The sequence below is a fragment of the Carcharodon carcharias genome (genome assembly GCF_017639515.1).
Source record: "Carcharodon carcharias isolate sCarCar2 chromosome 36 unlocalized genomic scaffold, sCarCar2.pri SUPER_36_unloc_13, whole genome shotgun sequence".
NCBI lineage: Eukaryota > Metazoa > Chordata > Chondrichthyes > Lamniformes > Lamnidae > Carcharodon > Carcharodon carcharias.
In genome coordinates, this window is record NW_024470730.1 from 202,880 (window position 1) to 227,932 (window position 25,053).

At 59.0% G+C, this 25,053-nt stretch overlaps 1 protein-coding gene across 2 annotated transcripts in view; it reads right to left on the bottom strand.

Annotated features, from left to right (window-relative positions):
* Positions 1–21,037, bottom strand: part of LOC121274400 (ephrin-A5-like) — a 99,459-nt gene extending 78,422 nt beyond the window's left edge. For both annotated transcript variants that reach the window (XM_041181699.1, XM_041181700.1), the window contains exon 1: positions 20,875–21,037. In XM_041181699.1, the coding sequence (XP_041037633.1) occupies positions 20,875–20,987 (113 nt within the window). In that variant the 5' untranslated portion in view covers positions 20,988–21,037. The remainder of the gene's footprint in view (positions 1–20,874) is intronic.
* Between the last annotated feature and the right edge of the window lie 4,016 nt (positions 21,038–25,053).

The following is a 25,053-nucleotide window of genomic DNA, read 5'->3' on the forward strand; positions in this document are numbered from 1 at the left end:
AGTGCGGCACTCCCTCTCCGACAGTGCGGCCCTCCCTCTCCGACAGTGCGGCCCTCCCTCTCCGACAGTGCGGCCCTCCCTCTCCGACAGTGCGGCACTCCCTCTCCGACAGTGCGGCCCTCCCTCTCCGACAGTGCGGCCCTCCCTCTCCGACAGTGCGGCCCTCCCTCTCCGACAGTGCGGCCCTCCCTCTCTGACAGTGCGGCACTCCCTCAGTACTGACTCTCTGACAGTACGGCCCTCCCTCTCTGACAGTGCGGCCCTCCCTCTCTGACAGTGGGGCCCTCCCTCTCCGACAGTGCGGCCCTCCCTCTCCGACAGTGCGGCCCTCCCTCTCCGACAGTGCGGCCCTCCCTCTCCGACAGTGCGGCCCTCCCTCTCCGACAGTGCGGCCCTCCCTCTCTGACAGTGCGGCCCTCCCTCTCCGACAGTGCGGCACTCCCTCAGTACTGACCCTCAGACAGTGCGGCACTCCCTCTCCGACAGTGCGGCCCTCCCTCTCCGACAGTGCGGCCCTCCCTCTCTGACAGTGCGGCCCTCCCTCTCTGACAGTGCGGCCCTCCCTCTCTGACAGTGCGGCCCTCCCTCTCTGACAGTGCGGCCCTCCCTCTCTGACAGTGCGGCCCTCCCTCTCTGACAGTGCGGCCCTCCCTCTCTGACAGTGCGGCACTCCCTCTCTGACAGTGCGGCACTCCCTCTCTGACAGTGCGGCACTCCCTCTCTGACAGTGCGGCACTCCCTCTCTGACAGTGCGGCACTCCCTCTCTGACAGTGCGGCACTCCCTCTCTGACAGTGCGGCACTCCCTCTCTGACAGTGCGGCACTCCCTCTCTGACAGTGCGGCACTCCCTCACTGACAGTGCGGCACTCCCTCACTGACAGTGCGGCACTCCCTCACTGACAGTGCGGCACTCCCTCTCTGACAGTACGGCCCTCCCTCTCTGACAGTGCGGCCCTCCCTCAGTACTGACTCTCTGACAGTACGGCCCTCCCTCTCTGACAGTGCGGCCCTCCCTCTCCGACAGTGCGGCCCTCCCTCTCCGACAGTGCGGCCCTCCCTCTCCGACAGTGCGGCACTCCCTCAGTACTGACTCTCTGACAGTACGGCCCTCCCTCTCTGACAGTGCGGCCCTCCCTCTCTGACAGTGCGGCCCTCCCTCTCCGACAGTGCGGCCCTCCCTCTCCGACAGTGCGGCCCTCCCTCTCCGACAGTGCGGCCCTCCCTCTCCGACAGTGCGGCCCTCCCTCTCCGACAGTGCGGCCCTCCCTCTCCGACAGTGCGGCACTCCCTCAGTACTGACCCTCAGACAGTGCGGCACTCCCTCTCTGACAGTGCGGCACTCCCTCTCTGACAGTGCGGCCCTCCCTCTCTGACAGTGCGGCCCTCCCTCTCCGACAGTGCGGCCCTCCCTCTCCGACAGTGCGGCCCTCCCTCTCCGACAGTGCGGCACTCCCTCTCCGACAGTGCGGCCCTCCCTCTCTGACAGTGCGGCCCTCCCTCTCTGACAGTGCGGCCCTCCCTCTCTGACAGTGCGGCCCTCCCTCTCTGAAAGTGTGGCCCTCCCTCTCTGACAGTGCGGCGCTCCCTCAGTACTGACCCTCAGACAGTGCGGCCCTCCCTCTCTGACAGTGCGGCCCTCCCTCTCTGACAGTGCGGCCCTCCCTCTCTGACAGTGCGGCCCTCCCTCTCTGACAGTGCGGCCCTCCCTCTCTGACAGTGCGGCCCTCCCTCAGTACTGACCCTCCGACAGTGCGGCACTCCCTCAGTACTGACCCTCCGACAGTGCGGCACTCCCTCAGTACTGACCCTCCGACAGTGCGGCACTCCCTCAGTACTGACCCTCCGACAGTGCGGCACTCCCTCAGTACTGACCCTCCGACAGTGCGGCCCTCCCTCTCTGACAGTGCGGCCCTCCCTCTCTGACAGTGCGGCCCTCCCTCTCTGACAGTGCGGCCCTCCCTCTCTGACAGTGCGGCCCTCCCTCTCTGACAGTGCGGCCCTCCCTCTCTGACAGTGCGGCGCTCCCTCAGTACTGACCCTCAGACAGTGCGGCCCTCCCTCTCTGACAGTGCGGCCCTCCCTCTCTGACAGTGCGGCACTCCCTCTCTGACAGTGCGGCCCTCCCTCTCTGACAGTACGGCACTCCCTCAGTACTGACCCTCAGACAGTGCGGCACTCCCTCTCTGACAGTGCGGCCCTCCCTCAGTACTGACCCTCGGACAGTGCGGCCCTCCCTCTCTGACAGTGCGGCCCTCCCTCTCTGACAGTGCGGCCCTCCCTCTCTGACAGTGCGGCCCTCCCTCTCTGACAGTGCGGCCCTCCCTCTCTGACAGTGCGGCCCTCCCTCTCTGACAGTGCGGCCCTCCCTCTCTGACAGTGCGGCCCTCCCTCTCTGACAGTGCGGCCCTCCCTCAGCACTGACCCTCAGACAGTGCGGCACTCCCTCTCTGACAGTGCGGCCCTCCCTCTCTGACAGTGCGGCCCTCCCTCTCTGACAGTGCGGCCCTCCCTCTCTGACAGTGCGGCCCTCCCTCTCTGACAGTGCGGCCCTCCCTCTCTGACAGTGCGGCCCTCCCTCTCTGACAGTGCGGCCCTCCCTCTCTGACAGTGCGGCCCTCCCTCTCTGACAGTGCGGCCCTCCCTCTCTGACAGTGCGGCCCTCCCTCTCTGACAGTGCGGCCCTCCCTCTCTGACAGTGCGGCCCTCCCTCTCTGACAGTGCGGCCCTCCCTCTCTGACAGTGCGGCCCTCCCTCTCTGACAGTGCGGCCCTCCCTCTCTGACAGTGCGGCCCTCCCTCTCTGACAGTGCGGCACTCCCTCAGCACTGACCCTCAGACAGTGCGGCCCTCCCTCTCTGACAGTGCGGCCCTCCCTCTCTGACAGTGCGGCCCTCCCTCTCAGACAGTGCGGCCCTCCCTCTCAGACAGTGCGGCCCTCCCTCTCAGACAGTGCGGCCCTCCCTCTCAGACAGTGCGGCCCTCCCTCTCAGACAGTGCGGCCCTCCCTCTCAGACAGTGCGGCCCTCCCTCTCAGACAGTGCGGCCCTCCCTCTCAGACAGTGCGGCCCTCCCTCTCAGACAGTGCGGCCCTCCCTCTCAGACAGTGCGGCCCTCCCTCTCAGACAGTGCGGCCCTCCCTCTCTGACAGTGCGGCCCTCCCTCTCAGACAGTGCGGCCCTCCCTCTCTGACAGTGCGGCCCTCCCTCTCAGACAGTGCGGCCCTCCCTCTCAGACAGTGCGGCCCTCCCTCTCAGACAGTGCGGCCCTCCCTCTCAGACAGTGCGGCCCTCCCTCTCAGACAGTGCGGCCCTCCCTCTCAGACAGTGCGGCCCTCCCTCTCTGACAGTGCGGCCCTCCCTCTCCGACAGTGCGGCACTCCCTCTCCGACAGTGCGGCCCTCCCTCTCTGACAGTGCGGCCCTCCCTCTCTGACAGTGCGGCCCTCCCTCTCCGACAGTGCGGCCCTCCCTCTCTGACAGTGCGGCCCTCCCTCTCTGACAGTGCGGCCCTCCCTCTCTGACAGTGCGGCCCTCCCTCTCTGACAGTGCGGCCCTCCCTCTCTGACAGTGCGGCACTCCCTCAGTACTGACCCTCGGACAGTGCGGCCCTCCCTCTCTGACAGTGCGGCCCTCCCTCTCTGACAGTGCGGCCCTCCCTCTCCGACAGTGCGGCCCTCCCTCTCCGACAGTGCGGCCCTCCCTCTCCGACAGTGCGGCCCTCCCTCTCCGACAGTGCGGCCCTCCCTCTCCGACAGTGCGGCCCTCCCTCAGTACTGACTCTCTGACAGTACGGCCCTCCCTCTCTGACAGTGCGGCCCTCCCTCTCTGACAGTGGGGCCCTCCCTCTCCGACAGTGCGGCCCTCCCTCTCCGACAGTGCGGCCCTCCCTCTCCGACAGTGCGGCCCTCCCTCTCCGACAGTGCGGCCCTCCCTCTCCGACAGTGCGGCCCTCCCTCTCCGACAGTGCGGCCCTCCCTCTCCGACAGTGCGGCCCTCCCTCTCCGACAGTGCGGCCCTCCCTCTCCGACAGTGCGGCCCTCCCTCTCCGACAGTGCGGCGCTCCCTCAGTACTGACCCTCAGACAGTGCGGCCCTCCCTCTCTGACAGTGCGGCCCTCCCTCTCTGACAGTGCGGCCCTCCCTCTCTGACAGTGCGGCCCTCCCTCTCTGACAGTGCGGCCCTCCCTCTCTGACAGTGCGGCCCTCCCTCTCTGACAGTGCGGCCCTCCCTCTCTGACAGTGCGGCCCTCCCTCTCTGACAGTGCGGCCCTCCCTCTCTGACAGTGCGGCACTCCCTCTCCGACAGTGCGGCCCTCCCTCTCCGACAGTGCGGCCCTCCCTCTCCGACAGTGCGGCCCTCCCTCTCCGACAGTGCGGCCCTCCCTCTCCGACAGTGCGGCCCTCCCTCTCCGACAGTGCGGCCCTCCCTCTCCGACAGTGCGGCCCTCCCTCTCCGACAGTGCGGCCCTCCCTCTCTGACAGTGCGGCCCTCCCTCAGTACTGACTCTCTGACAGTACGGCCCTCCCTCTCTGACAGTGCGGCCCTCCCTCTCTGACAGTGCGGCCCTCCCTCAGTACTGACTCTCTGACAGTACGGCCCTCCCTCTCTGACAGTGCGGCCCTCCCTCTCTGACAGTGGGGCCCTCCCTCTCCGACAGTGCGGCCCTCCCTCTCCGACAGTGCGGCCCTCCCTCTCCGACAGTGCGGCCCTCCCTCTCCGACAGTGCGGCCCTCCCTCTCCGACAGTGCGGCCCTCCCTCTCCGACAGTGCGGCCCTCCCTCTCCGACAGTGCGGCCCTCCCTCTCCGACAGTGCGGCCCTCCCTCTCCGACAGTGCGGCCCTCCCTCTCCGACAGTGCGGCCCTCCCTCTCCGACAGTGCGGCCCTCCCTCTCCGACAGTGCGGCCCTCCCTCTCCGACAGTGCGGCCCTCCCTCTCCGACAGTGCGGCCCTCCCTCTCCGACAGTGCGGCCCTCCCTCTCCGACAGTGCGGCGCTCCCTCAGTACTGACCCTCAGACAGTGCGGCCCTCCCTCTCTGACAGTGCGGCCCTCCCTCTCTGACAGTGCGGCGCTCCCTCTCTGACAGTGCGGCCCTCCCTCTCTGACAGTGCGGCACTCCCTCTCTGACAGTGCGGCACTCCCTCTCTGACAGTGCGGCACTCCCTCTCTGACAGTGCGGCACTCCCTCTCTGACAGTGCGGCACTCCCTCTCTGACAGTGCGGCACTCCCTCTCTGACAGTGCGGCACTCCCTCTCTGACAGTGCGGCACTCCCTCTCTGACAGTGCGGCACTCCCTCTCTGACAGTGCGGCACTCCCTCTCTGACAGTGCGGCACTCCCTCTCTGACAGTGCGGCACTCCCTCTCTGACAGTGCGGCCCTCCCTCTCTGACAGTGCGGCCCTCCCTCAGTACTGACTCTCTGACAGTACGGCCCTCCCTCTCTGACAGTGCGGCCCTCCCTCTCCGACAGTGCGGCCCTCCCTCTCCGACAGTGCGGCACTCCCTCAGTACTGACTCTCTGACAGTACGGCCCTCCCTCTCTGACAGTGCGACCCTCCCTCTCTGACAGTGCGGCCCTCCCTCTCTGACAGTGCGGCCCTCCCTCTCTGACAGTGCGGCCCTCCCTCTCTGACAGTGCGGCCCTCCCTCTCTGACAGTACGGCACTCCCTCAGTACTGACCCTCCGACAGTGCGGCACTCCCTCAGTACTGACCCTCTGACAGTGCGGCACTCCCTCAGTACTGACCCTCCGACAGTGCGGCACTCCCTCAGTACTGACCCTCCGACAGTGCGGCACTCCCTCAGTACTGACTCTCTGACAGTACGGCCCTCCCTCTCTGACAGTGCGGCCCTCCCTCTCTGACAGTGCGGCCCTCCCTCTCTGACAGTGCGGCCCTCCCTCTCTGACAGTGCGGCCCTCCCTCTCTGACAGTACGGCACTCCCTCAGTACTGACCCTCCGACAGTGCGGCACTCCCTCAGTACTGACCCTCTGACAGTGCGGCACTCCCTCAGTACTGACCCTCCGACAGTGCGGCACACCCTCAGTACTGACCCTCCGACAGTGCGGCACTCCCTCAGTACTGACCCTCCGACAGTGCGGCCCTCCCTCTCTGACAGTGCGGCCCTCCCTCTCTGACAGTGCGGCCCTCCCTCTCTGACAGTGCGGCCCTCCCTCTCCGACAGTGCGGCCCTCCCTCTCCGACAGTGCGGCCCTCCCTCTCCGACAGTGCGGCCCTCCCTCTCCGACAGTGCGGCCCTCCCTCTCCGACAGTGCGGCCCTCCCTCTCCGACAGTGCGGCCCTCCCTCTCCGACAGTGCGGCCCTCCCTCTCCGACAGTGCGGCCCTCCCTCTCCGACAGTGCGGCCCTCCCTCTCCGACAGTGCGGCCCTCCCTCTCCGACAGTGCGGCCCTCCCTCTCCGACAGTGCGGCCCTCCCTCTCCGACAGTGCGGCCCTCCCTCTCCGACAGTGCGGCCCTCCCTCTCCGACAGTGCGGCCCTCCCTCTCCGACAGTGCGGCCCTCCCTCTCCGACAGTGCGGCCCTCCCTCTCCGACAGTGCGGCCCTCCCTCTCTGACAGTGCGGCCCTCCCTCTCTGACAGTGCGGCCCTCCCTCTCTGACAGTGCGGCCCTCCCTCTCTGACAGTGCGGCCCTCCCTCTCTGACAGTGCGGCCCTCCCTCTCTGACAGTGCGGCCCTCCCTCTCTGACAGTGCGGCCCTCCCTCTCTGACAGTGCGGCCCTCCCTCTCTGACAGTGCGGCCCTCCCTCTCTGACAGTGCGGCCCTCCCTCTCTGACAGTGCGGCCCTCCCTCTCTGACAGTGCGGCCCTCCCTCTCTGACAGTGCGGCCCTCCTCTCTGACAGTGCGGCCCTCCCTCTCTGACAGTGCGGCCCTCCCTCTCTGACAGTGCGGCCCTCCCTCTCTGACAGTGCGGCCCTCCCTCTCTGACAGTGCGGCCCTCCCTCTCTGACAGTACGGCACTCCCTCAGTACTGACCCTCCGACAGTGCGGCACTCCCTCAGTACTGACCCTCTGACAGTGCGGCACTCCCTCAGTACTGACCCTCCGACAGTGCGGCACACCCTCAGTACTGACCCTCCGACAGTGCGGCACTCCCTCAGTACTGACCCTCCGACAGTGCGGCCCTCCCTCTCTGACAGTGCGGCCCTCCCTCTCTGACAGTGCGGCCCTCCCTCTCTGACAGTGCGGCCCTCCCTCTCCGACAGTGCGGCCCTCCCTCTCCGACAGTGCGGCCCTCCCTCTCCGACAGTGCGGCCCTCCCTCTCCGACAGTGCGGCCCTCCCTCTCCGACAGTGCGGCCCTCCCTCTCCGACAGTGCGGCCCTCCCTCTCCGACAGTGCGGCCCTCCCTCTCCGACAGTGCGGCCCTCCCTCTCCGACAGTGCGGCCCTCCCTCTCCGACAGTGCGGCCCTCCCTCTCCGACAGTGCGGCCCTCCCTCTCCGACAGTGCGGCCCTCCCTCTCCGACAGTGCGGCCCTCCCTCTCTGACAGTGCGGCCCTCCCTCTCCGACAGTGCGGCCCTCCCTCTCCGACAGTGTGGCCCTCCCTCTCCGACAGTGCGGCCCTCCCTCTCCGACAGTGCGGCCCTCCCTCTCTGACAGTGCGGCCCTCCCTCTCTGACAGTGCGGCCCTCCCTCTCTGACAGTGCGGCCCTCCCTCTCTGACAGTGCGGCCCTCCCTCTCTGACAGTGCGGCCCTCCCTCTCTGACAGTGCGGCCCTCCCTCTCTGACAGTGCGGCCCTCCCTCTCTGACAGTGCGGCCCTCCCTCTCTGACAGTGCGGCCCTCCCTCTCTGACAGTGCGGCCCTCCCTCTCTGACATTGCGGCCCTCCCTCTCTGACAGTGCGGCCCTCCCTCTCTGACAGTGCGGCCCTCCCTCTCTGACAGTGCGGCCCTCCCTCTCTGACAGTGCGGCCCTCCCTCTCTGACAGTGCGGCCCTCCCTCTCTGACAGTGCGGCCCTCCCTCTCTGACAGTGCGGCCCTCCCTCTCTGACAGTGCGGCCCTCCCTCTCTGACAGTGCGGCCCTCCCTCTCTGACAGTGCGGCCCTCCCTCTCTGACAGTGCGGCCCTCCCTCTCTGACAGTGCGGCCCTCCCTCTCTGACAGTGCGGCCCTCCCTCTCTGACAGTGCGGCCCTCCCTCTCTGACAGTGCGGCCCTCCCTCTCTGACAGTGCGGCCCTCCCTCTCTGACAGTGCGGCCCTCCCTCTCTGACATTGCGGCCCTCCCTCTCTGACAGTGCGGCCCTCCCTCTCTGACAGTGCGGCCCTCCCTCTCTGACAGTGCGGCCCTCCCTCTCTGACAGTGCGGCCCTCCCTCTCTGACAGTGCGGCCCTCCCTCTCTGACAGTGCGGCCCTCCCTCTCTGACAGTGCGGCCCTCCCTCTCTGACAGTGCGGCCCTCCCTCTCTGACAGTGCGGCCCTCCCTCAGCACTGGCACAGGGGATGTCAGCCTGGATTATGGAGCTCAAGTCTCTGGAGCGGGGAATTGAACCCACGAGCTTCTGACTCTGAGGTGAGAGAGCACAACCCACTGAGACACGACTGTTCCTTCACAAGGGATTGAGAAAGAACCGATTTCTTTTTCCCCAAATTATTTGGGATTGGAACAGCCCAGCCAATGGTATCGCTCCCAAATTTGAGATGGGGGAAATTGCGGAGAGAGTTGAGAGTGAAGGTGTGAGTGATATCTCTCGCAGAAATCGCCTGGCCTTTCTCCAGGCTGCACTCTGAGCTGGGGCCTACATCTTCTCAATCCTGCAGTGACAGGTCTGAATGGGAAGACTACATGTCTGATGACCAGCCCACAGAGAGCCTCCACTAGACCATTCTCTGACGTGTCCAGTCAGGCGTGAACTGATGGATGGACACACACAGCTGGTGAACCTCTCAAAGTGCTTGGGGAGGCACGGGAACCTCGCCTCCCCCTCCCCACCAGATTCCCAACAAATTTCCAACACGTAGACCCTCCAAAGGCCGGGGAGGTAGAGAAAGAGAGAGGGGGGGAGGGGAGGTAGAGAGAGAGATGGAGAGGGGGAGGTAGCAAGAAAGAGAGAGGTAGAGAGAGAGAGAGAGAGAGAGGGAGGTAGAGAGAGATAGAGAGGGGGAGGTAGAGAGAGAGAGAGGGGGAGAGAGAGAGAGAGAGAGGGGGAGAGAGAGAGAGAGAGAGAGGGAGGTAGAGAGAGATAGAGAGGGGGAGGTAGAGAGAGAGAGAGGGGGAGAGAGAGAGAGAGAGAGAGAGGGGGAGAGAGAGAGAGAGAGAAAGGGAGAGAGAGAGAGAGAGAGAGAGGTAGAGAGAGTGGGGGAGGAATAGAGACAGAGAAAGAGAGAGGTAGAGAGAAAGAGAGGTAGAGAGAGAGAGAGGTAGAGAGAGAGAGCGAGAGGGGGAGGTAGTGAGAGAGGGGGGAAAGAGAGAGAGAGGGAGAGAGAGAGAGAGAGAGGGAGAGATGGAGAGAGAGAGGGAGAGATGGAGAGAGAGAGGGAGAGATGGAGAGAGAGAGGGAGAGATGGAGAGAGAGAGGGAGAGATGGAGAGAGAGAGGGAGAGATGGAGAGAGAGAGGGAGAGATGGAGAGAGAGAGAGGTAGAGAGAGGGGAAGGAATACAGAAAGAGAGAGAGAGAGAGGAAGAGAGAGAGAGGTAGAGAGAGAGGAAGAGAGAGAGAGAGAGAGAGGTAGAGAGAGAGAGAGAGAGAGAGATAGAGAGAGAGAGAGAGAGAGAGAGAGAGAGATAGAGAGAGATAGAGAGAGATAGAGAGAGATAGAGAGAGATAGAGAGAGATAGAGAGAGATAGAGAGAGATAGAGAGAGATAGAGAGAGAGAGATAGAGATAGAGAGAGAGAGAGATAGAGAGAGAGAGATAGAGAGAGAGAGATAGAGAGAGAGAGATAGAGAGAGAGAGATAGAGAGAGAGAGTTAGAGACAGAGAGTTAGAGAGAGAGAGTTAGAGAGAGAGAGTTAGAGAGCGAGAGTTAGAGAGCGAGAGTTAGAGAGCGAGAGGGGGAGGTAGAGAGAGAGAGAGAGGGGGAGAGAGAGAGAAAGGGGTGAGATAGAAAGAGAGAGAGGGGGGGGAAGTAGAAAAGAGACAGAAATAGAGGGGGGGGGTAGAAAGAGAGAGAGAGAGGGGGAGAGAGGGGGAGGTAGAGAGAGATGGGGTGGTTGTGAACAATATCGAGACATGGAGAAGGAGCAATGAAGACTCACAAGGACAATTCCAGAACGGAGAGGGTTTATAATCGATCGGGAAAGGTCGAACAGGCCGGGGCTCTTTCCTCTGGGAAAGAGGAGGCTGAGGCGGGACCTGATCGAGGTCTTTAAAATCCTGAAAGGGGTTCGATAGTGTCGACGTAGAGAAGATGTTTCCACTTGTCGGGGCGGGGGAGAGACCAGAACGAGGGGGGCCATTGATATCAGACAGTCCCTGATAAATCCGATGGGGAATTCAGGAAAAACATCTTTACCCAGAGAGTGTGGAGAATGTGGGGCTCGCTCCCGCGGGGAGAATGTGGGACTCGCTCCCGCGGGGAGTGGGGAGAATGTGGGACTCGCTCCCACGGGGAGTGGGGAGAATGTGGGCCTCGCTCCCACGGGGAGTGGGGAGAATGTGGGACTCGCTCCCACGGGGAGTGGGGAGAATGTGGGCCTCGCTCCCACGGGGAGTGGGGAGAATGTGGGACTCGCTCCCGCGGGGAGTGGGGAGAATGTGGGACTCGCTCCCACGGGGAGCGGGGAGAATGTGGGACTCGCTCCCACGGGGAGTGGGGAGAATGTGGGACTCGCTCCCGCGGGGAGTGGGGAGAATGTGGGACTCGCTCCCGCGGGGAGTGGGGAGAATGTGGGACTCGCTCCCGCGGGGAGTGGGGAGAATGTGGGACTCGCTCCCGCGGGGAGTGGGGAGAATGTGGGACTCGCTCCCGCGGGGAGTGGGGAGAATGTGGGACTCGCTCCCGCGGGGAGTGGGGAGAATGTGGGACTCGCTCCCGCGGGGAGTGGGGAGAATGTGGGACTCGCTCCCGCGGGGAGTGGGGAGAATGTGGGACTCGCTCCCGCGGGGAGTGGGGAGAATGTGGGACTCGCTGCCACGGGGAGTGGGGAGAATGTGGGACTCGCTCCCACGGGGAGTGGGGAGAATGTGGGACTCGCTTCCACGGGGAGTGGGGAGAATGTGGGACTCGCTCCCACGGGGAGAATGTGGGACTCGCTCCCACGGGGAGTGGGGAGAATGTGGGACTCGCTCCCACGGGGAGAATGTGGGACTCGCTCCCACGGGGAGTGGGGAGAATGTGGGACTCGCTCCCACGGGGAGTGGGGAGAATGTGGGACTCGCTCCCACGGGGAGTGGGGAGAATGTGGGACTCGCTCCCACGGGGAGTGGGGAGAATGTGGGACTCGCTTCCACGGGGAGTGGGGAGAATGTGGGACTCGCTCCCACGGGGAGTGGGGAGAATGTGGGACTCGCTTCCGCGGGGAGTGGGGAGAATGTGGGACTCGCTCCCGCGGGGAGTGGGGAGAGTGTGGGACTCGCTCCCGCGGGGAGTGGGGAGAATGTGGGACTCGCTCCCACGGGGTGTGGGGAGAATGTGGGACTCGCTTCCACGGGGAGTGGGGAGAATGTGGGACTCGCTCCCGCGGGGAGAATGTGGGACTCGCTCCCGCGGGGAGAATGTGGGACTCGCTCCCACGGGGAGTGGGGAGAATGTGGGACTCGCTCCCACGGGGAGTGGGGAGAGTGTGGGACTCGCTCCCACGGGGAGTGGGGAGAGTGTGGGACTCGCTCCCACGGGGAGTGGGGGAGAGTGTGGGACTCGCTCCCACGGGGAGCGGGGGAGAGTGTGGGACTCGCTCCCACGGGGAGTGGGGGGAGAGTGTGGGACTCGCTCCCACGGGGAGCGGGGGAGAGTGTGGGACTCGCTCCCACGGGGAGTGGGGGGAGAGTGTGGGACTCGCTCCCACGGGGAGTGGGGAGAGTGTGGGACTCGCTCCCACGGGGAGTGGGGGAGAATGTGGGACTCGCTCCCACGGGGAGTGGGGAGAGTGTGGGACTCGCTCCCACGGGGAGAATGTGGGACTCGCTCCCGCGGGGAGAATGTGGGACTCGCTCCCGCGGGGAGTGGGGAGAATGTGGGACTCGCTCCCACGGGGAGTGGGGAGAATGTGGGACTCGCTCCCACGGGGAGTGGGGAGAGTGTGGGACTCGCTCCCACGGGGAGTGGGGAGAGTGTGGGACTCGCTCCCACGGGGAGTGGGGAGAGTGTGGGACTCGCTCCCACGGGGAGTGGGGAGAATGTGGGACTCGCTCCCACGGGGAGTGGGGGAGAATGTGGGACTCGCTCCCACGGGGAGTGGGGAGAATGTGGGACTCGCTCCCACGGGGAGTGGGGAGAATGTGGGACTCGCTCCCACGGGGAGTGGGGAGAATGTGGGACTCGCTCCCACGGGGAGTGGGGAGAATGTGGGACTCGCTCCCACGGGGAGTGGGGAGAATGTGGGACTCGCTCCCGCGGGGAGTGGTCGAGGTGAATCACAGAGATGGATTGAAGGGGGGGGGAAGCTGGATAAAGACATGAGGGGGAGAGGAATAGAAGGATATGTTGATGGGGGGAGAGTGAGCGGGGGGTGGGAGGAGGCTCATGTGGAGCAGATATACTAGCATGGAGCAGAGGGGCTGAATGGCCTGATATCTACATAAATCAAGGCACCATCTAGAATATGCTGTCCTCTGGCCCATGATGGCACTCGCTTCCAATGGGATAATTTTCATTCCTGAAGTAGGGATAACATGGAGCTGCATATAGGCCAAGGGGCAAGAACCCAAAACAAATAAGAGGGTTCAAAGGTAAAGGGTGACACCCACTGCATCTACACTGTCCCCATCAAACACTCCCAGGACAGGTACAGCACGGGGTTAGATACAGAGTAAAGCTCCCTCTACACTGTCCCCATCAAACACTCCCAGGACAGGTACAGCACGGGGTTAGATACAGAGTAAAGCCCCCTCTACACTGTCCACATCAAACACTCCCAGGACAGGTACAGCACGGGGTTAGATACAGAGTAAATGTCCCTCTACACTGTCCCCATCAAACACTCCCAGGACAGGTACAGCACGGGGTTAGATACAGAGTAAATGTCCCTCTACACTGTCCCCATCAAACACTCCCAGGACAGGTACAGCACGGGGTTAGATACAGAGTAAAGCCCCCTCTACACTGTCCCCATCAAACACTCCCAGGACAGGTACAGCACGGAGTTAGATACAGAGTAAAGCTCCTTCTACACTGTGCCCATCAAACTCTCCCAGGACAGGTATAGCACGGGGTTAGATACAGAGTAAATCTCCCTCTATACTGTCCCCATCAAACACTCCCAGGACAAGTACAGCACGGGGTTAGATACAGAGTAAATGTCCCTCTACACTGTCCCCATCAAACACTCCCAGGACAGGTACAGCACGGGGTTAGGTACAGGGTAAATCTTCCTCTACACCGTCCCCATCAAACACTCCCAGGACCGGTACAGCACGGGGTTAGATACAGAGTAAAGCTCCCTCTACACTGTCCCCATCAAACACTCCCAGGACAGGTACAGCACGGGGTTAGATACAGAGTAAAGCTCCCTCTACACTGTCCCCATCAAACACTCCCAGGACAGGTACAGCACGGGGTTAGATACAGAGTAAAGCTCCCTCTACACTGTCCACATCAAACACTCCCAGGACAGGTACAGCACGGGGTTAGATACAGAGTAAATCTCCCTCTACACTGTCCCCATCAAACACTCCCAGGACAGGTACAGCACGGGGTTAGATACAGAGTAAATCTCCCTCTACACTGTCCCCATCAAACACTCCCAGGACAGGTACAGCACGGGGTTAGGTACAGAGTAAAGCTCCCTCTACACTGTCCCCATCAAACACTCCCAGGACCGGTACAGCACGGGGTTAGATACAGGGTAAATCTTCCTCTATACCCTCATCATCATCATGAGGAACGTTCTGATGATATCAGAGAGGTTGTCACTTGGCCCACAAGGAGATTCCTGTCCAGTTTCTCTCCCCGATGTGTGGGGCCAAGTTCAGAACGAGATTAAATACAGAGGAATTCTCAGACTAGTTTCTCAGATTCATCTCAACCACAATAGGTATCACCCGCCTCCTTCACACTCCCTGGTTTCTTGCTGTGTGCAAAATGGCTGCCACGCCTGCAGACATGGTAACAGTGACCAGCCATCAAGCGTCATTCAATGGCCATGAAGCAGTTTGGGATTTCCTGCAGATAAGGAGAGAGAGAGAGACAGACACACACAACCCAAACCCACGGCCCCCTCTGTCCTGATGGTTACCCGCTTTGGGCCCACCTCATAACAGCTGGATAGTTCCAAGCCCAGCTCCCAGCCTCAGCCAAGTTGCAAAGGACGGGCCTCTGATGGTTACCCATCTGGGAGATCCTCAGTGGGGCCTGAGGCTAGACGCCATTATGTCTGGCTTCCTTGCCAAGTGGGGAGCCCGCTCGTCTGGTTGGTGAATAAGCTGAGCGAGCCGGGTCTTGTTGGACAGGGAGTCTGGGGCCAATCCTTCTCTTCAGCCTGAAGAGCAAACAGCTGGCTTGACCTGAATCCAAGAGAAAGAGGCACCTCGGGGAGACATATGCTGCATACTCCCATCCGTCAGAGTCATGGTGTCAAACAGAGACCATTCTGCTCCACTCCCAACTTCAGGGGTAAGGGGAGGACACACACATGGGTCAATAATTCGCCAAGGAGCCTCTGCTGCCCGCCAGGAGCTGCAGAGTAGAACAGCACTGCCCTTTAACCTCTGAGGCCTACACGCTAAGTGAAGCCTGCTTGGGAGCTGAAGCCCAGGAAGATGAAAGATTTCCAACACAACTTGAATGAAGCAGATCCACTTATGAATCATCCAAAATAAATCACCCAATATTCTCCTCATTGCCAAGTTTCATAGAACCTTCAGAACAGACGCAGGCCATTCGGCCTATCGTGCCTGTGCTGGCTTTTTGAAGGATCTGTCGAATTAGCTCCACCACCACCCACTCCCACCCTTTCCACCCATTTCACTGCAAATTCTACCCCCTTCCAGTATTTAGCCGATCCCCCGCCTTTTGAAAGTTCCTATTGAATCTGCTTCCACCGCCCTTTCAGGCAGCGCCTTCCAAATCACAACAACTCGCTGTGTAAATAAAAACAAATTCCCCTCATCTCCCCCTCTGGTTCCCTTCCCGATTCTCTTCAATCTGTGTCCCCTCTGGTTACCGACCCTCCTGCCCAGTGGGAAACAGTTTCTCCTTATTTACTCTGTCCGAACCGCAGCCCCATTCCCGATTCTCTTCAATCTGTGTCCCCTCTGGTTACCGACCCTCCTGCCCAGTGAGAACAGTTTCTCCTTATTTACTCTGTCCGAACCCCCTTCCTGATTCTCTTCAATCTGTGTCCCCTCTGGTTACCGACCCTCCTGCACAGTGGGAAACAGTTTCTCCTTATTTACTCTGTCCGAACCCCCCCCCCTTCCCGATTCTCTTCAATCTGTGTCCCCTCTGGTTACCGACCCTCCTGCCCAGTGGGAAACAGTTTCTCCTTATTGACTGTGTGGTGGGCCGGGGGTGTTGGGTGACTGGGGGGTGGGGAAATGGGTGCTGGGGGTGTCAGACAATGACTCTGGTCTCGGTGTGGGGTGTGGTGCAGATCAATGAGAATGAAAGTTCCTCACAGCTGGTTCTCAATATTCAGAACGATTTGACCAGGCGACCATGTGCCTAGTTGAAGGACCAGGTCTGATCCCTGTCACTGAGGATAATCCTGTCAAAACATTATAATCGCCAGGGGACTGAGTACTCAGCAACAACACTGACATCATAGCAACAGAACAGCAACTCCCATGGCAGCAAATCCCAAATCCCCACGTAAATCCCAACACCAACATCATCCAGAGCTTGGCAAACACAACCTCAAACCTCCTCCAGCCCCTACACCCCTCCCTATCTCTGTAACCTCCTCCAGCCCCTACACCCCTCCCTATCTCTGTAACCTCCTCCAGCCCCTACACCCCTCCCTATCTCTGTAACCTCCTCCAGCCCCTACACCACTCCCTATCTCTGTAACCTCCTCCAGCCCCTACACCCCTCCCTATCTCTGTAACCCCCTCCAGCCCCTACACCCCTCCCTATCTCTGTAACCTCCTCCAGCCCCTACACCCCTCCCTATCTCTGTAACATCCTCCAGCCCATACACCCCTCCCTATCTCTGTAACCTCCTCCAGCCTCTACACCCCTCCCTATCTCTGTAACCTCCTCCAGCCCCTACACCCCTCCCTATCTCTGTAACCTCCTCCAGCCCCTGCAGCCCTCCCTATCTCTGTAACCTCCTCCAGCACCTACACCCCTCCCTATCTCTGTAACCTCCTCCAGCACCTACACCCCTCCCTATCTCTATAACCTCCTCCAGCCCCTACACACCTCCCTATCTCTGTAACCTCCTCCAGCCCCTACACCCCTCCCTAACTCTGTAACCTCCTCCAGCCCCTACATCCCTCCCTACCTCTGTAACCTCCTCCTGCCCATACACCCCTCCCTATCCCTGTAACCTCCTCCAGCCCCTACACCCCTCCCTATCTCTGTACCCCCTTTCAGTCCCTACACCCCTCCCTATCTCTGTAACCTCCTCCAGTCCCTACAACCCTCCGAGATCTCTGCGCTCCTCCAATTCCGGCCTCTTGACCATCCCCCGATTCCCATCGCTCCACCATTGGCGGCCGGGCCTTCAGCTGCCTGGGGGGGGGCACTGAGCTCTGGAATTCCCTCCCTAAACCTCTCCACCTCTCTCCCTCTCTCCTCCTTTAAGGTGCTCCTTAAAACCGACCTCTTTGACCGAGGTTTTGGTCGCCGGAGCTGAATATCTCCCCGTGTGTCTCGGGGGTCATTGAAGGGCCAATGTAAAAGGGCGCAGGGTGAGGGAGGGGGTGGGGTGAAGGGGTAAGGGTCTATGGCAGGACGGGGGAGTTGAAGCCAAGATCAGAGTGAGCCTCGACTTTATCGAATGGCAGAGCAGGCTGGAAGGGCCGAATGGCCTGCTCTTGCTCCGATTCTCCCCGTCTTGCCCTGAAGGCCTTGATAATCTTTTAAATGAAAACCAAATCAACAAAATTGGGATAAATCAGGCACAGCCCCTAATTCAGGTCAGCTGTAAAACCAAGAACAAAGTTTAAAGGAAACTTACAAACTTTAAATCAAAATGTGATTAAAGGGGTCAACAAAACACCCCAGTCCCCGCGGTGCCCACCGAGCACGGAACTGAAGGCCTTGATGTTGGGTCGGGCCTAGAGCTTGGTAAAATGGCCGACTGCCTGAAGTTCCGCCCCCTCTCCCCTCTCTCCCCAGGGATCGGAGTGTAGACGCTGAAGCAGAGGCCAGGCTCCTGCTGACCCGTTGGGGTGGCAGGGCTGGGAGGAAGAATCCACCAATGGCGGCACAAGGATTTCAACAGCTTCCATTGGCTGCTGACCAATCAGATCAAATGGGAGGCACCCAGCCTCCCTCGGGTATCTTGGGAAACGATGCTTCAGTTCAACTGTAGGACGCCATTGAGCACTCTGACCTTTCACCTTTCACCCATAGATTCCAACCAGGATGTACATTTGGGAAACATTAGGACCCGGAGAAGCCGTGTTCCCTTTGGACTCTGCGCTGGGTCAGCTGGTTACGGAGACAACGTTCCACAGTGTAGAGGGAGCTTTACTCTGTATCTAACCCCGTGCTGTACCTGTCCTGGGAGTGTTTGATGGGGACAGTGTAGAGGGAGCTTTACTCTGTATCTAACCCCGTGCTGTACCTGTCCTGGGAGTGTTTGATGGGGACAGTGTAGAGGGGGCTTTACTCTGTATCTAACCCCGTGCTGTACCTGTCCTGGGAGTGTTTGATGGGGACAGTGTAGAGGGAGATTTACTCTGTATCTAACCCCGTGCTGTACCTGTCCTGGGAGTGTTTGATGGGGACAGTGTAGAGGGAGATTTACTCTGTATCTAACCCCGTGCTGTACCTGTCCTGGGAGTGTTTGATGGGGACAGTGTAGAGGGGGCTTTACTCTGTATCTAACCCGTGTTGTACCTGTCCTGGGAGTGTTTGATGGGGACAGTGTAGAGGGAGCTTTACTCTGTATCTAACCCCGTGCTGTACCTGTCCTGGGAGTGTTTGATGGGGACAGTGTAGAGGGAGCTTTACTCTGTATCTAACCCCGTGCTGTACCTGTCCTGGGAGTGTTTGATGGGGACAGTGTAGAGGGGGCTTTACTCTGTATCTAACCCCGTGCTGTACCTGTCCTGGGTGTGTTTGATGGGGACAGTGTAGAGGGGGCTTTACTCTGTATCTAACCCCGTGCTGTACCTGTCCTGGGAGTGTTTGATGGGGACAGTGTAGAGGGGGCTTTACTCTGTATCTAACCCCGTGCTGTACCTGTCCTGGGAGTTTTTGATGGGGACAGTGTAGAGGGAGTTTTATTCTGTATCTAACATCATGCTGTACCTGTCCTGGGAGTGTTTGATGTGGACAGTGTAGAGGGAGATTTACTCTGTATCTAACCCCGTGCTGTACCTGTCCTGGGAGTGTTTGATGGGGACAGTGTAGAGGGAGTTTTACTCTGTATCTAACCCCGTGCTGTACCTGTCCTGGGAGTGTTTGATGGGGAATGTGTAGAGGGAGTTTTACTCTGTATCTAACCCCGTGCTGTATCTGTCCTGGGAGTGTTTGATGGGGGACTCAATGACAAGAGAGATGATGCAACTTCTGTTGAAGTCATAAAGTGAGCAAATTGCTTTAACATTATCTTGCTCTTCTCCACTATCCACCCCCTCCTTCTGCAAGTGGCTCATTATCGATCGTCAGGAGACAGAAACAGATATTAAATGAGTAAACGACCAAAGTGGAATTATAATTGACGTGTCAGTACTTGCTCGATCTTCATTTGGGATTGGCTGGGTCAGAGCCCAGAGCAGAAAGCAGCTCCGGCTGTACGTGTGGCTGTGATAGAGTGTGTCAGGGTGCAGGCTCCACCAATGAGGCAGTGTCGGCTGATGACAACCCTGCACCCTCCAAACACCAGGAGAAATAAGGCTTGGAAACTGATTGATAACAGTTTGTGAGAGGCGGAGAGGAATCTGGAACAAACTCAACTAATCGCATTTGGTCCATATCCCCCTCCTTCATCTCCCCCCCATCCCCTCTATCCCTTCCCCTTACAGCATTCTCAAACCCACCTCCCACTCCCCCTCCCCTCTCTCCAGCCGATCTCACTCTCCCATTTTCTCTTTACCTCCCTTTCCGGAACTCCCTCATACCCACAGTCATTCACACTCTCCCCATCATCTCTCCCCATCCATCTCTCCATTAGCCCTCAGCCTCAAACACCTTCCGTCTCTCCCCTCCCTCACCTGTCCCCTTCCCTCTCTCCTCATGCAACGCCACACTCAGCTCCCTCTCACTCCCACTCTCCCACAGTCGATCAGCCCCCTCTCCCTGACAAAGCCTTCCCTCCCCAACACGCCTATCCCCCTCCCACACAAACACTCTGCCAACAGGCCCTGCTCCTCTATCCCTCCCTCCCCACCAGCATCTCATCAATCACCCTCGAGGAGACAATGCCCGGTACCCGCAGGAAACAAAGGATGTTCAAGTGATCAGTCACATTATCTTGGGGAGATTAGTGCCAAATGGATGGATGCTTTAGTGTTCCCCAGTACGCTAGCCCAGAGACATAGAGTGACATAACCATCCCCACCAGTACTATACCCCAGTGTTATACAGTGACAGACACTGTCCCCACCAGTACTGTACCCCAGTGTTATACAGTGACAGACCCGTCCCCACCAGTACAGTACCCCAGTGTTATACAGTGACAGACACTGTCCCCACCGGTACTGTACCCCAGTGTTATACAGTGACAGACCTGTCCCCACCGGTACTGTACCCCAGTGTTATACAGTGACAGACCTGTCCCCACCAGTACTGTACCCCAGTGTTATACAGTGACAGACCTATCCCCACCAGTACTGTACCCCAGTGTTATACAGTGACAGACCTGTCCCCACCAGTACTGTACCCCAGTGTTATACAGTGACAGACCTGTCCCCACCAGTACTGTACCCCAGTGTTATACAGTGACAGACCCATCCCCACCATTACTGTACCCCAGTGTTATACAGTGACAGACCTGTCCCCACCAGATTTGCAGCTGACTGAATTGCCCTCTCTGTTGTTATATTGGAAATGCAGCACAGAGCTTCCTGACATTTGGGATTCTCGCATCGCAGATTACCGAGCTGCTATGTGCTCTGACGTCTCCTTTCTCCAGTAACTGGAGTCGATAGCAGACGCGCTCCCTTTAAATGTGGGAAAGGACAATGAAACCAGGTGACTCAACGCCACTTACTGGAATGATAGTTAATAAACGCCAACACTTTATTGGCAGCGTTTGCATCTGGAGTGTTTGACTAACAAAATGTGTCAAAACGCGGAAATCAATCCCTCCCGGAAAAGCCCCTGATTTCTCCTTCCCTCCCTCCAAAAGGGACTGGAAATATTTGAAGAGGTGAATAGAAATGGGAGAATCTGGCCTCATCCGGTCGGTGCCGTGTCAGAAAGGGTCCGGACAAGGTTTTCTGCAGGACTGAACTTCCAAAAAAGTTTTCAAAAAGTTTTCAAAAAGTTTTCAAAAGTTTTTTCAAGTATTTTCAAAAGGTGTGTAGAGGGTTTCCAAACTTTTGCACATATTTTGAAAACCTTTGACATTTCTGACGAGTGTTAAGACCAGCTCTTTCTCGAACTGGGGGAGGTTTCAGCACAGTAACTTACCTGGCATTTGTAGTGTTCCAGTACACAGTGTGCTTGGCTGCAGAAACATCGCTAGCCTCCTCCAGGAGAACACAGATCCACAGCACACGTTGTAACAAGACTTCTAAATACATGTTTTCAGTTCTCTCTCTCTCTCTCTCTCCTCAATCACAGCTTGCTACTGAGTTTGAAGATTGCAGGAGTTTTTGTTTTAGACACGCCCCACACGTATGTAACCTTAAACCATACGTTTTACTCATTGTGTGAGGCAATTAAAAACCAGGTTTAATCCAGCCTTAAAGGGACATTGCATGCTTTAAGTCGGACGTAACAGGCTGTTTCCTCCTCTGGAGCTGGGACTTTAATTCTCTCCCTTTCTGGTTTTCTGGGTGTTACGAAATGATTTTGAGCTCCCTCCGTGGTTTCCAATAGCCCAAGGTACCAGGCCTCTGTCAAGGCCCGAGCCCAGGATCAGCCTCAGGATGGAGGGGTGAGAGAGGGAGGGGAGAGAGATGGAGCTGTGAGGAAGGGGGAAGACAAAGGAATGAAAGACAAAACTAGCACGAAGAGATGGCAAAGAGATGCAGGAGAGACCAAGAAAGGAAAGACAAAGAGTTGCATTTGCCTAGCGCCTACCCCCACTTCAGGACATCCCGAAGGGTTCCCCAGCTAAACAATCAGCTGCCTTTTCTCTTTCAAGTGAGCTCACCATTGTAACGGAATAAAGGCGGCAGCCAATTTGTGCACAGCAAGATCCCACATATAACAATTGTGAAAGACAGTGCGGCGCTCCCTCAGCACTGACCCTCCGACAGTGCGGCACTCCCTCAGTACTGACCCTCCGACAGTGCAGCACTCCCTCAGCACTGACCCTCCGACAGTGCGGCACTCCCTCAGCACTGACCCTCCAACAGTGTGGCACTCCCTCAGTCCTGACCCTCTGACAGTGCGGCACTCCCTCAGCACTGACCCTCCAACAGTGTGGCACTCCCTCAGTACTGACCCTCCGACAGGGCGGCACTCCCTCAGTACTGACCCTCTGGCAGTGCGGCACTCCCTCAGTACTGACCCTCCGACAGGGCGGCACTCCCTCAGTACTGACCCTCCAACAGTGCAGTGCTCCCTCGGTACTGACCCTCCGACAGTGCAGCACTCCCTCAGTGCTGACCCTCTGACAGTGCGGCACTCCCTCAGTACTGACCCTCCGACAGTTCGGCGCTCCCTCAGTACTGACCCTCCGACAGTGCGGCACTCCCTCAGCTTTGGGGTGTTGCTGATATGGATTATGGGGCTCAAGTCTCCGGAGAGGGGACTCCACCACAAGTCTGAGAGGCATAAGGGTGACCTCCTGAGACAGAGTGGTCCAAGGAGGGGAGCACCTGAGGGAGAGTGAGGAAGGGAGGAAGGAGTTGAGTTCATGATGAGGGGCTGAGGAAGTATGAGTGAGTGTAGGCTGCAGAAGTGTGAGGGAGGAGGAGGAATGGATTCCAGTTTCCGGGAAGAAGCCAGAGGAGAGTATGGAAGGATCCTGGGCCATGGAATATGGCCCCTTATTCTGAGCTTGCAGCCCTACCTGATCCAACTGAGCCCTCACCCAACTCCACCTCGGGTTTTCCCTATTTCCCCTCGAGGGGGGAATCTAGAACGAGGGGGAAGGGGGCACAGTTTCGGGATGAGGGGTCTCCCATTGAAGACGGAGACGAGGAGGAATTTCTTCCCTCAGAGGGTGGTCAGTCTGTGGAATTCTCCCCCCGTCACCCCCCCCCCCACCCCCCCCACCACCCCCCCCACTTCCCCTCCCCCACCAGAGAGCAGTGGGGGCTGGGCCTTTGATTATTGTAAAACCCCATCTGGGTCACTAATGCCCCCTTTAGGGGGGGAAATCTGCCCCCCTTACCCGGTCTGGCCTACACGTGACTCCAGACCCCACAGCCCACGTGGTCGACTCTGAAACTGCACCCCCCCCCCCCCTGAAATGGCTGAGCCAGACCCTCAGTTCTGGGGGGCAATTAGGGACGGGTAACAAATGCTGGTCTTGCCCGAGCCCCCCACAACCCCCCTCGGAGGAATGAGACATGATGAAGATGAGGCAGGGCCCTCCCCAGGGTCAGCTAGACCCACCCGAGCCTCAGCTTGAGAAACTTCCACCTCTACCAGCGCAAAGGGGGGTGTTTTACCCCTCGATTCTGCCTCCCCACCCCCACCCCCGCCTCTCCACCCCTCCCCCACCCCCGCCAACACTTACAGGGAAAGGAGCTGCATTTCCATAGCACCTTTCTGGGCCCCAGCGCCATCCCAAAGTGACTCGCTGCCTCGTGATGAACTCCCAGGATGTGGTTACTTCACCCAATGGGTCAGCCGGCTGGTGCACAGCAAGATCCAAACAGCCAGCGGGGCTGACAGTGCAAACCAGGGGGCCATTCAGCCCATCGTGCTAGCACCGGCCATTGAAATCCAAGAAATCTCACTCCCCTCTCCTACCCCCACGACCCCCACCACCCCACCCCCCCAACCCCAACCTCGGCTCTTGCCGCGCAGCCCCGGACTAATTTCTCCTTCTTGGCAGGGCTCCCCCCTCGCCGTTCCCCCCCCTCCCCCCTCCCCCTCCCCCTTCCCCCTCCCTCACCCCCCCTCCCCCTCCCCCCCTTCCCCTCCCTCACCCCCTCCCCCTCCCTCTCCCCCTCTGCTCACTGCCAGTGGGATCTTCCTGTGCACAAAATGGCATCAGGCTTAGAGTTTCTGGGGTTTCTCTGATGGATTCGAGGGGCCTCTGCACAGATTGAAGGCTTCCAGTCGGAAGGTCAGAACTGGTTGCTGTGGTGACAGTTGGCGATATTTCCAACCCCAAATGTACAAGGTATTTGCTTTGTTATTAATAGAACGTTCCGGATGATAATCTGAATGGAATGCAACATTAATCCAGAGCGGGGCGTTCCACCCTTAACAATACTGGATGTAAGAGTCTCTGTTAGAATCCTTCAAATAGGGTCTGTCATACACACTGGGTATTCAGCCTTGCCCAGTGCAGCACAGGGCCTAGTGTTATTTTTATTCATTCATTCACAGGATGTGGGTATCGCTGGCTGGGCCCAACATTTATTGCACAGCCATCATTGCCCATCCAGAAGATGGTGGTGAGCTGCCTTCTTGAACCACTGCTACTGTGTTAGTGGTGGAGGGAGTGAATGTTTGTGGATGGGGTGCCGATCAAGCGGGGCTGCTTTGTCCTGGATGGTGTCGAGCTTCTTGAGTGTTGTGGGAGCTGCACTCATCCAGGCAAGTGGGGAGTGTCCCATCCCACTCCTGACTTGTGCCTTGTAGATGGTGGACAGGCTTTGGGGAGTCAGGAGGTGAGTTACTCACTGCAGGATTCCCAGCCTCTGACCTGCTCTTGTAGCCACAGTATTTATATGGCTGGTCCAATTCAGTTTCTGGTCAATGGTAACCCCCAGGATGTTGATAGTGGGGGGATTCAGTGATGGTGATGCCATTGAATATCAAGGGGCGATGGTTAGATTCTCTCTTGTTGGAGATGGTCATTGCCTGGCACTTGTGTGGTGTGAATGTTACTCACCACTTGTCAGCCCAAGCCTGGATATTGTCCAGGTCTTGCTGCATTTGGACATGGACTGCTTCAGTATCTGAGGAGTTGTGAACGGTGCTGAACATTGTGCAACCATCAGCGAACATCCCCACTTCTGACCTTATGATGGAAGGAAGGTCATTGAAGAAGCAGCTGAAGATGGTTGGGCCAAGGACACTACCCTGAGGAACTCCTGCAGTGATGTCCTGGAGCTGAGATGACTGACCTCCAACAACCACAACCATCTTCCTTTGTGCTCGGTATGACTCCAACCAGCAGACAGAGTGTGTGTGTGTATATGAGTCAGATGCTTTACGTGTCCAATGAAGAACATTTTGTACAAGTCTCTCCCACAGTAATGAGGTTTACACTGGATCTAAAGTGAGTGAGAGAACAACTGGTCCTGGTAAATTCTCAGATGTACTAACCCAGCAGGAAAATTGAAATTATTGACGGTTTGAAATGTGAATTTCAGAGGCGTTCCGCATCACTATTTGTGATTTCAAACAAAATATTTTGTTAGTCTATTATTATAAAAACAAGATTAGGATCTGGGCAGGTCCAAGGGTGCCAGAGCGGAGACGGACTGGAGACACATTCAAGCAGCATAGATCAGA